General features: G+C 39.4%; 1 protein-coding gene across 7 annotated transcripts in view; it reads left to right on the forward strand.

The window, feature by feature from the left end:
• The window catches only part of clcn3 (chloride channel 3), a 35,365-nt gene extending 25,483 nt beyond the window's left edge, over positions 1 to 9,882 (forward strand). For 4 of the 7 annotated variants that reach the window (XM_054602022.1, XM_054602025.1, XM_054602026.1 and 1 more), the window contains 4 exons: positions 635 to 1,033; positions 1,134 to 1,350; positions 2,567 to 2,642; positions 6,947 to 9,882. In XM_054602022.1, coding sequence (XP_054457997.1) covers positions 635 to 1,033; positions 1,134 to 1,350; positions 2,567 to 2,642; positions 6,947 to 7,120 — 866 coding nt within the window. In that variant the 3' untranslated portion in view covers positions 7,121 to 9,882. Of the gene's footprint in view, positions 1 to 634; positions 1,034 to 1,133; positions 1,355 to 2,566; positions 2,643 to 6,946 lie in introns of all 7 variants that reach the window. The other 3 variants (XM_054602024.1, XM_054602027.1, XM_054602028.1) reach the window with 2 other exon arrangements.
• The last annotated feature ends 2,612 nt before the right edge of the window (positions 9,883 to 12,494 follow it).

Here is a 12,494-nt window from a genome sequence, read left to right on the forward strand (position 1 = left end):
TTTTACACATATTTAATTAACTAGACTAGACAAAAAACAACAGTCATATCAGGTTAGTTTATCAATAAGGGGTTTCTCATTTGACTTTCTTTTACTATGTAATGATAAATATCACTATTGAGAAATTAAATTACTTGTGACCAAAATTCCAACATTTTGTTTTTCTTTGTCAAAAGGTATACCTCTGCAGAGTAAACCTAAAAGATTAAATGATTGTTTCTTACTTTTTCCACTAAAATACAGAAGTTATTCTCTTGGTTTCCAAATGTTCACTTTTCTAGAAAGTTAAACAAATTAAAGTAACTATCATCATGTTATTTTTACTTGATTAAAAGAAAGGGACAAATGTAACCGCAGGTAAAATGATGTCACTGCACTGGTGACATACAAATATTCATTCGTATAAATAGACATATTGCCTTACTAAGATAGATGATCTTTCACTGCGACCTTAGGTTGTATAATCAGCTTTTTTTAGTATAGTTGCCTCTGTGTTTTTATATTGAAGCAACTATATGTCTGGTATTTAACTCTCTGGATATTTTAAGTCTTAACGTTCATTCTGGTGAATATAAAAGAAAAAAACATTTTTGTCTAGAGGTGTGTTCATGTTCACGTCTCCCTCTCTCTCCAGGCGGAGTGACCCGTATGACCGTCTCCCTGGTCGTCATCGTCTTCGAGCTGACCGGTGGGTTGGAGTACATCGTCCCCCTCATGGCCGCCGTCATGACCAGCAAGTGGGTGGGCGACGCGTTTGGCCGCGAGGGGATCTACGAGGCCCACATCCGTCTGAACGGCTACCCCTTCTTGGACGCCAAGGAGGAATTCACACACGTCACGCTGGCCCGGGAGGTGATGAGGCCTCGACGCAGCGACCCGCCGTTAGCCGTGCTGACGCAGGACGACCTGACGGTGGAGGAGCTGCAGAGCACCATCAATGAAACCAGTTATAATGGTTTCCCTGTGATAGTGTCCAAGGAGTCCCAGAGGCTGGTGGGCTTCGCTCTGCGCAGGGACATCAATATCGCTATCGGTAACTGAGCACAAGAATGGTACTCTGTAATCACCACAGTGACAAATTAAGACATATTTCATGATCATCATAATGTATTTTCTCGTTCCTTTCTCAACAGAAAATGCTCGTCGCAAGCAGGAGGGCATCATGTTGAACTCCAGGGTTTACTTCACCCAGCACGCCCCCACCCTGCCGGCCGACAGCCCCCGGCCCCTCAAACTGCGCTCCATCCTGGACATGAGTCCCTTCACCGTCACCGACCACACCCCTATGGAGATCGTGGTGGACATCTTCAGAAAGATGGGGCTGCGCCAGTGTCTGGTCACTCACAACGGGTAAGTAAGGAAATCAAAACCGTCTAGGAAGGATGTGCTGTTAGAACAGAAGGGGAATTCCTTCTCACATCCTTTTTCTTTTTTTTTTCTGGTGCTGTTATGATTGACTTACCCATCTGAGGTCAACAAACTTTGCACAAACATGTACCTTCTCTAAAATCCCTTGATTTACCCTGTAATCTGCATGGCCTGGCCTGCACTCCCTTTACCCCCCGCACCGAGCAATAACCACCTCAGTAGAAGAAACTGAGCTGACCAAACTAACTACAACTACATAACAGGTATCATTTTGGGAAATATAGCCTGTAAATAAAGTTATGTTGATGTGTGCTTTAAAAAATTGAAAGAGAAACTTGTTTTCCCACTTTTTTTTTTTCAGACCATGAGCCTTTCAATTATTCATTTATTGAATATAAATGTCTCATGAGGGTCAAACTCACGAGGTCCAGTCTAATTTTTTCAGATTAAAATTTCTTCTCTCAGTTTGCTCTGACAATCACCGGAGAGGAGCTGTGCAGCAGTGTTTGTTTTCATTTATCTCTTTATGCTAAAATCTTTTTTTTCACATTTTTAATGATAAGGCAGCCGTTATTCTATACTTTGACAACTCGAATTTTACAATCAAAACCAAGAATAGAAGAGGATAAAGCTGTATACATTTTTGATAGACAGAAAACAGGTACTATGATTAAATAATTGTTTTGTTTTATTTTCATGTGATTTATTTACACTATGAAAAATAAAACCAGACTTATTTTTTTACAGTTTCAATCCAAATTTTTGGCAATTCTTTTTATGAATTTCAAGAGAATCAGCAAAATAACACTCAAATGAATGTGCATCCTGTCGTGTTAATATTGGGAATCCAGTGCATCAAAATTGCTTACAACAAAATGACTTAATAATTCAAAGAGTGTGAATCACTTAAAAACTTAAGGTAATGACTTATTAGTTTAATAGTTGAGTCATAAACTATCCATTAATATACATGTTAAGTTAATTGATAACATTAAGTGTTGTTGTTTTCGTGTCTATTGAGTTTAATTTTGTTTATTTTGATTTAGTTTTTATGTTAAGGTAAATTTTTCTGTTAGATGTTTTAAGTTGCAACCTGTTATGTATGTTGTTGTGCTGCTGCTGTCTCTCTTCTGTTTGTTTTATTTTGTTTATTTGTTGTTTTTTGGGCAGTTTACCGAGTAACGGCAGTGTGTTTCAGGAATGTTTTGGGCATCATCACAAAGAAGAATATATTAGAGCATCTGGAGGAGCTCAAGCAGCACAAGGAGCCCCTGGTGACTAGCCCCACCCCTTTACACACGTGACCACTCCCACACTTTTGCACCTGTCTCTTAGGCCCCGCCTCTTAAGAGGGCTGCATGTAAACCTGGTGTGAGAAACTATTGACAGTTCCCAGCTTCACATTAGGCCTTCCTCCTCTTTTTTCACTTACTTGTTGCTCTGTGTTGTTCGTGGGTTGGTTTGGTGTGGATTCACCTCAAATGCAGTCGTTCATCGTAGAGAAACATCTGTAGACGTTCTCTGACCTCCATCTTCATCGCTGGTAGCAGTTTTTTATGAGTCATCGTATATAGAAGTGCTTCCTTGTGTTTTTTTCTGGGTCCTGCAATGTTGGACCTCTATGGGAACTGTCACCCACATCACTGCAGAGCCCCTTTCAGACATGTGACTCATTAAGGAAATATGCTGGCAATTTAACACCTTTATGTTAAAGTTATTTTACTGTTACTCTAATACCAGGTAAATGTCTCAGGTTAAGTTCTGGTCTAAATTAAATGACCTCACATTGACATAAAGGCACAACAAATAAACCTATAAAAATGTTAAATAAGAGTCTTGTTCCGCTCCCTAGGACAGCAGTAATACATCTGACATTTAAGTATAGTCTTATACACAAAACTTTCAACCACATCAAGGTCAAAAATGATCTTTTTATGTGTCACTTTTAAGCCAACATGGATGAGAAGACATTGTAATTAAGCGTGATTGAACCAGTTATAATATATTTAGTACTTTCACCTCTTCATGGTGGAAAAAGAGAATTAAAAAAATGGCATTCTGCTTTAAGGTACTTCATGCAGCATGTGAGCAAACATTAATCAAATGAGTCATAATCTTAACGTTTTGTCATTGATACCTAGGCTTGAGCGCTGTCACATTGCAGGCTATAAAAGACGCTGCTTGATCTTTTGTTTTTATCCCACAAATAATGACATGGATGAAAAAATGCACGCTGAAATCTGGATTGATAAAACGAGGGAGAAGCTGAGACGAGTGTCCCGAAGGATGGTCATTAATGAAGCCACAGAGTTTAACTAAATAAGTTTTAAAATCCATCTTTTATTCTTCGTATCATAATTGTCCAACTTGCTTCTAAACATAATGTAACGGCCTATTATCAAGCTCTACTAAGGGTCAATAAGTTATGATGCCTTATTTCCATATCATTTCTCAAGCTCAAGATCTTTGATTTGGTCCCAAACTCTTTGTCAAAAAGCCTTTACTTTACCAAAAAGATTAAGTCAGTATTGCTACAGTTTCCATGTCTGAAAGGGGCTCAGTAGATTCCCAGTCTGCAGCTTTCCATCTCATCCCCATCAAAACTGCATCTGTGTCTTCTGTAGCTCTGCTGCTCGGTGTTGTGTGAGCTGCATCATGCTAGCACTTTAATAAGATGGTCACCAAGCTACGTCTGGTTTTTCTAGCTTGGCTTTTTAGCTTAGATGTGTTTAGATATCATTCTAGTTATATTCTGTATATTTGAGATTCAACAGTGGATGTAATACCTCAGCATGTCTGCGATCATGTGACCATGACGCCCGTTGTGTGTTTCCCATCATCCTGTCACATTATTAGATTTCACCAGCCCTCAAGTTTTCGATCTTCATTAACAACTGCTTTTTCTTCTTTTTTGTTTTTTTAAACCCCCTCCCTTCTCGCACCGTTTTCGCCCCCTGTGTCTCCACAGATTGACGACATCTGACTCGTCGCCTTAACAACCACTTGGCGAGTAGCTAGCCGCCTTGGGAAAAGCAGAACACCGTTGTTTTAATTATCTTTAGAGGATGGTGTTTTGTTATTAGGAGGGAGGTAGAGGGGGGAAGATCTCTAGTGATTCTGATTCATCCCCGTATTTCCCTCATTCCGTAGTTGTAGTGAGCGCTGTGGTGCAGTGACGTTGTGGTGTTGACTGGTGCTGGTAGTGCCGTAGTGACCCGGCTAGTTAGCTTGTGGTGATTAAAAAATGACCCTGATGAAGTAATTATTAATCCTGTGCTTTAACCCGCCAATGTTTCCTCTTAGCCAGCCGTGTCCTGTCCTATAAAAAGAGAGATAAGATAGACTGATTTATGTTCTAATAAAAACATTCATGCTCTCTGCAGGTTTGCACAGATTTACTTTCCAAACTGGAGACATCGTTTGTGGTACAAATTTAGCCAATGAATGATTAAGAACCGTTTGTATTAATATGTTGACATGAACAACGTATTTCATTTGGCACTTTGTTAGGTTTAATGAAAACAAACCTAGGCCGTAAATAAGACAACACATTAATACACACTCGCAGCACTAATTACTAACGCTACCAAACGGGTTTACCGTGGAACAAGAAATTAATATCATCGGTCTGTCTCTATACGATGAACTGTCGAGTAAAGTATCTGGAGCATTACATAAATACGATTAAGAGGGGGGGAAAAGAGAAAGGGAGAGAGAAAATTAATTAAAGAATAATCCACATTTAAAAAAAAAAAAAAAAAAGATATTTAAAATTAGTAAAAGGATAAAAATTACATTAAAACAGAAAATTAATTAGGATTTAGATACATAACACCCAGACCTAGATGGTGTTTGAGAGGATTTACCTTCCTTTTTCTGGAGATAACTTGTCAAACAGACAATATGACACAACTAACATGTTTGTGAACTCTCCAGGATTAAAAGTCATAAAAAATATTCACCAAATCAGAGTTTCCAGTCGTCACCTGGAATAAATACGTAAAACTGTTCTGGACACTGCTGGCTAACAAGGACTATAACCTTCCCCCACTGACCCCTCACACTCTGACCTGTACCCGGCACCCCGAGCGTCTACGACTGTTCTTGTTTATTTCGCTGGTTTTAAAATAAGTGAGACAGTCGTGGATCTCAGCAGCTCAACCCGGGTCTGATCTGTGTGTCGTCTCACCAGTGTTTCATTTTTCCTGTTGCTCAGTAGCTGTAGCTCTACACCCCTTTACAGGTCATCTCCTCTCACTCAGACCTGGGTCCAAATGTGTGTTTTCACTCCCTTTGTCTGCACTTTTTTGCTTTTTTTTTTAGGGTTCAAATGAAGCTGAACTCCCTGAGTCCATATGACAGTATTTAAACCAAGCCTCCTGAGCGTTTGTTGGACCCAGCTCAGCTCTGCTCTCCTCTGGCTCTGCTCTCAGCTTCAGATGCTCCTCTTCTCTTGACCTCAGACTGCATTCACAGCTGCATTCAAGAGCACAATAATCTTGTTTAAACAGCTGGCAAATGAAAGCCAGTTTACATTTTACTCAGCCTGCAATGTGATCTTGAATCAGCGGGATTAACCTTTAATATTTAGAGACGTGTAACTTGTACCGACCCGGTCTTGTTAGTTGGGTCCATCCAGTAAATGTGTTCTATAGTAGAGGGAGAAGAAGAAGAAGAAGAAGAAGGAGGAGGAAACTCTGTCACATGAGTCAGAAATCGCTTACATCACCATGGAGATGTTGATTGATTGTTTCTAGTGGTCTTACATACCTTTTAACTATAAAAGGTATTAAAAGACGAAAGAATCAAAGACAAACTAGCATAAGACAGCTTGTCAAAGAAATGTTTCTTTTACAAGAATATAGAAATATATCTTTATAAAATGTTGGAGCAAGTGTTGTTTATGTCAAAGTGTTTGCTAAAAAAAAGTACTTTTTAACCAGCTTGTTCAACAGTGCATGATATTTTCAAATATTTGCATAAGAAGCAGATTGATAAGTTGTAATAAACTTAAAAGTGGTGCGTCCTTAAAATTTAAATATCCATCTCAACATCCGTCCTTTGAAAAGATTTCTGAGTCCTGTGATGGGGTCGTCTCCTCTTCTCCTTCTCAGAGGTTCTAACTCTTTCTCCATTTCCTGTTCACTATTTCCTGTCTCCCTGTAGGATCCAGGTTTTCCTTCCTGTCAGCTTTTTGGACAGATAACATAAAAACAGTTGTGGCAGCGTCTGAAATGGCACCCCTCTCTCTGGTAGTTTGGGTGCTGTTTCAGACCTGCTGTCACTCCTTTTTTCCCTTCTAGTAACTCACTCCCTCCTCTCCTGCTGCTCACTTTTGCTTCCTCAGGGACTCGTGTTTTTGTTGGCTTTCAAATCATTCAATGTCTATAAAATGCGTTTTATGATTCCAATAAATCTAATTTAAATTGAAGACCTCCTCGCCATTTGAACAAAACTAGCCAACAAAAGCATGATGTTTTCTCTCCTTCACTCCAAAAACCACCAACAACTCCTCACTCCTCTAACCCTCCTCCTTCTTCTCTCTCTTTCCTCCCTTCTCCTTTGTCTCCCCCTGCAGGCGGCTTCTTGGTATTATCACAAAAAAAGATATCCTCCGTCACATGGCTCAAATGGCAAACAAAGATCCCGAGTCCATCATGTTCAACTGATCCGCTCCTTCCAGGACGGCCGTGGGGGAGCGGGAGACGACAGCGAGGAGGAGGTGCACCTCCTGGACGGCTCCAATCTCTGACATTTGGACCCCGTTTTTTTGTTTTTCTTTTTAGTTTTCAGCTTTGTAGACCCTGAAGCTCGCGGACTGACTGTGGCCCCCAGAGACTTACCGGCTGTGAGAGATAATAGACACGATATAAGACTTTGTTATTATGATCCTGGCTGCTGAGGACACACAGAGGTCACGGGGGTTGACGGCAAACACATGGGGAATGCACTTTTTACACACACACACACACACACACACACACACACACACACACACACACGTACAAAGATCACAAAAACACACACTTTTGCACTTGCAGACACCTCAAACACGCATGCTATCTCTCTTCACATACACATAACCTGTAAAGAGACACCCGTTTGCACTCTTCATGTGCCTCGCCCTTGTCTCTCTCCGCTGAGGTCGTGGTAGACGTTGCCTGGCAGGGGTCAAAGGTCAGAATGAACCGCCGATTGAGGGACGCGATGAGGGACCTTGAAACCTCCAGGCTTCTGTTTCAAGTAAAAACTCACTTTCCTCATCCCCCTGCTCACTCACCAGACCTGTCCGTCCTCCAGAGAAGTACATTGTTTACCTGTGATTTAAATGTGTGTTTGTGAGAGAACGTGTGTGTGCATGGGTGTGTGTGTGTGTGTGTGTGTGTGTGTGTGTGTGTGTGTGTCACCTAGCACCACTACATTCCAGCCAGGTTACCACAGGAACTGAGAGGACGTGCACCTGCTTCTCGCGTCACACAACAAACTTTGCAGAAAGCCATTAACGGCATGGCTTCTTCCCCCGGACGCACGTTGGTCTAAATGGGATGGCTTTAACAAAGGTGTGTGTGTGTGCGTGTATCTGTGTGAGTGAGTGTGTGTGAGTGTGTGTGTTGGGGTCAGATAATGATGGGTACTGTATTTCAAGAACAAAAATGTTCCCTGTAAGAAGGAAAAAAACTGGAAAAAGTAAGACCTTCATGAGTGTGTGATTTAATTTCTGAGCCAGCTTCAGCTGTGTGTGAGTGTGTGTGTGTGTGAGTGAGAGAGTGTGTGTGAGTGTGTGTGTCATTCTCGTTGATTCATTCAGTGTGAAGGCAGGTCAAATGTGTGTACGTAAAGGAAACAAAACAAAAGAAGAAGTGTCCACGTTGAGTTATTCTGTGTTCTCTGTTACAGGAAACAAAATATATCAAATTTCGTTTTTCTTCTCAAACTACGACTCCTGTTACTTTAAGACTTTTGATCCTGCTGTAATCAATTAAGTTTTTATGGCTTGAAGCAAAACAAAACTGTAAATCTGCACTGTTTTAAGTGAGTGGTGGTGATTTTTCTTTTCCTGAATTTGTCCACGTCGTTCGGGTAATAAGATTTAGAATTTTACATTAATAAACTTTGCTTTAAAATGTAAAATACAGGAAATCAAAACCAATATAAAATGTCACTAAATGTTCAAACACACTGAGATTTTAAAAAGTTTTAATACTAACAATTAAGATTTTTCTTGGTGAAATAATGAGGCCCAAATTTGAATAAATACCCCAAATTAACGTCTCTAAGTTTCTTGTTTTGTCCGACCACATGTTCAAATCATAATGATGTTAGACATTGTAAAGCTATAATTCCTCACATTTTTGGAAGCTGTGATCAGCAAACTTTACAAAGGACACAAATAATGAATAATTAAACAGTTTCAGAGTTGAAGAACTTCTTTCTTCCAGACTTGATACTTGATTGTGCAGCAAAACACACCAGCTGCAGATTAAACATGATGACATAGAACAGTGGAATTTATAATCTAATTTCCTTATAATTCTTCTGTCATATCCTGTCAATCATCTCACGACCACTGACATCGACGTAAAACAAACTCGTACAGCTACATCTGCACGCTGCTTTTAGTTAAAGCAGATTTTTTGCCTTTTCACATCTGTATTTCATCCTAAAACTAAAAAAGAAACACCTGTTCTCCGACCGACATTTCCCACTTTGTCCTCAGAACACTTAACATGACGCAATCCTTTTTTAGTGCAAACGATGAAGGGAAATAAAGTGATGTCGAGAAGATGAAGCAGGACAAGCGGTAGCACTTTACCTGTAGAGTGGCGTGTGTGTGTGTGTGTCTGTTTGTGCGTGTGTGAGAGAGAGAGAGAGAGTGTGTGTGTGAGGAAGGTCGGGTTCATCCTGTGTACTTGTTTCCATCGCAGTGTGTCTACAGGCAGCAGAACATTTGTTAACCAGTGGTGTTGCCTAACGTTGTATTTCATACTGATCTCGATGTTTTCTCCTTTTTTTTTTTTTTTTTTTTTTTTTATTTATGGGTAGTGTCGATAGAGTTGTGGATTATTATGAAGAATTTTATGTATGATTACATTGATTGTTTGATTGTACATTTAAAAAAACAAAATATGTAAAGATTAAATTTTGGTTTAAATTAAAAAGGAACAAAACTATTAAAGTTGCAATGGCTGGTGGTGTCGGTGCTTAAAGGTGACGTGTGTGTGTGTGTGGGGGATTATGGCGCCATCTAGGGTTGAGGTTGAAAATTGCAACTAACTGACACTTTAGTTGCTGATGTGAAAGAACAAATGTCACTATGAGGTGCCAGGGTTTTGTTTGTCCATTCTAGGCCACTGTAGAAACACGGCGGCCCGCTCCGTATGTGGATATAAACGGTTCAGTATAAGGTAACAAAAACAAAACGATTCCTATTTTTCAGGTGAAGACACTCTAAAGAAAACATCATTGTTCATATTCAATATCTGCCAATAGATTCCTCTAAATGCTGCACACTGTCCCTTTAATTTTTCTTTCCTTACACAGCTTTTCCACAGCTTAGCTTCACTCTGGATTTTCCATCTTTTTTTTTTTTTTTTTACAAATTATAATTTCAGCAGATTTTCTGGTGGGGTATTAAAATTTAAGATAAGATAATCCTTTATTAGTCCCGCAGCGGGGAAATTTGCAATACTTGACAATATTTGACAATACTGCTGGCAACAAGATATCCATGTTTACATAACATAAGGAATATAATCATGTTTTGTTTTTCTTGTGTCCAAAGCAATTTCCAACTCAAGGTCCACTTGCTTGCTTGTTCTGGAGCTTTTGATCATATCTTGTGGCCTTCAAAAGCCGATAAAGTTTTCTGCACTTCCAAGTCCAAAGAATGAAATGTGAAGCTCAACGTTTAAACCGACATGAACGAGAAGTCTTTAAAGTGCCATAACTGACTAAACTCAATCTGCTGATGAAGACTGTAATACAATCAGACGCTCCGGAACAATTTAGATTTTCGGTCCCGCATTTTTTATGAGCAGATTTTGATATTTTAAAGACTATAAAATGGACACCTGAAAGGACCAGTTGACAAATTTTACACACAAAGACCAGTTTACCCATCATTCCCTCTGTTCTAAAAAGTGGTGTTTGAAAGTGGTGCTTGTAGGATTCATTATTTTTAAAATTTTACAATTTTTTTAGAGACTTAAAGTGAAGAAAACTGGTTCTCCTGCTTTGATTTTAATGATTCATTTTTTTAATGACTTTGCAAACCCCAAAACGTTATTGAAATTAAATACTTCACCACTTCAGCACATCTTTATCACAGACGTCATCCTGCACCAGTAGGGGGCACCAGAAGTCTACTGCTCTTTCAAATCAAAAAGCCTTTATCTCCTCACTCCCTGTTAGTTTCAAATCCTGTTTCAGAGAAATACTTCACATTGAGGGAGAATAGTCATTGACAATGAGCTTTACTGTACAGTGAGTTCTGTCTGTACTCATGAACACAGAAGTTGTCTTCAGTCTTGTAGAAGCTCAACAGTGCAGCGTCTGTCTGCATCCTTATTAGAGTTAACAGTGGCTTTACTGTTGGCACCCAGGGGTGGGAGTGAATTAGGAAAGGTTGAGTCTAGGGGGGAGGTGACAAGGGCCCATCACAAACACAAACCAGCCTTTGTAGAAAAAAAAGCAGAGTTTGAATGTGGCTGAGAGACAGACTGCTGCAGGTCTTCTCCTTGTGTCCCGTTACAGAACATCTATCATTCATGGCTCCGTCTGAACCTGAGAGGTTTTTTTTTAGTCCCTCTTGGCATCTTTAAGCCTCTGCTGCGTCTGCCTTATAAGAAAAACAAATGAGATTTTCACCTCCTAATTCCACATAAAATTCACACATTTTAAAATATTTGTTAGCGGAGTTAAAGAGAGGTTTTGGAAATAAATCTGGTTGTATATTGTCATGGTCACGTTGTATTTGTGACCTTGACATCTGCACACCACAGCTGTGGTTTGACTCTTTAAGGAGACTTTTTACCCACATGTCCAAAGTAAGACAGTACATATTTTCAGTGGATTGGACATTTCAGTTCATTTGACCCCTTTTTCTTCCTGCACACAGCTTTGCTATTCCAGACAGCTGTCTGAAGGTACGCAGATCCCTTTTCTTCTGTCACATGTGGTTTGTGTCACATGAGTAGAGACGAGCTTATAACTGGCTGAAACAATGTGAGCCAAGTTGGCTGTAGCCTACATCATTAACCCCATTCATTTTGGCCTATATCTGTTTACATTTTACCCAACTGGCCCCAATTTAAGAATGCTGAACTAGCTGTTAGTAGTTCCTGTCGTATACTAATGGACATACAGGTAAATATCACTAGATTTAATACTTAATAAAACTTAAAAACTTTATTCTTTCAAGCAAGTTCTGGAATTATGAGTTCTTTTTTAACTAATTTCTAAGTAGTGTTAATGTGTTTTTTAAAGACTGAAAAGGGTTTTGAAGCAACGACCTTTCACCCTGCGCAGTATCTTTGCCTCACGACTTAGAGATTTATCTTATATATAAATGTAGATAGTGCAGTTGATCTGCTAAATGTTGTTTAGCATCTAACAGGCTACAACTTTTAAAAAGGATGACTGTAGGAAAAAGTAGTTAAATTCCCAAATAAATAAACTTTTACAGGAGGATGAAACATGAAGTCATAGTAGATGCACTAGTGTTTATGTCTGGGTGATACTATTACTAATAATGTATATATACAGGTATAGGTATATCAGACATTTCAGTTTTAAAAAATTATGTTTGTGTGACTGATGTATGAAACACAACTGACCAAATGGTGGAAACAATGTTTTTTTGTTATTTTTTAACACAGCACTTTCATTTTATTCCACTACAAAAAAAAAAAAAAAGCAATCTCAAGAGCACCAGAAAAAGCAGAACAGCATCCAGTTCATCTCCACCACTGGACTGGACCGATAGCCGAGTAAGGAAAGAGTTCTTTTTTTACTCCCACTGCCCACCTTCACATGCAGCAGAAAGACAACTGTAAAGCCTCTGCAGAATCAGGACGATGCTGAGATCGGGTCAGGAGTTAAATAAAAGAAAAACTGAAACTTGACAA

Source organism: Anoplopoma fimbria, chromosome 7 (assembly GCF_027596085.1).
Source record: "Anoplopoma fimbria isolate UVic2021 breed Golden Eagle Sablefish chromosome 7, Afim_UVic_2022, whole genome shotgun sequence".
Taxonomy (NCBI): Eukaryota; Metazoa; Chordata; class Actinopteri; order Perciformes; family Anoplopomatidae; genus Anoplopoma; species Anoplopoma fimbria.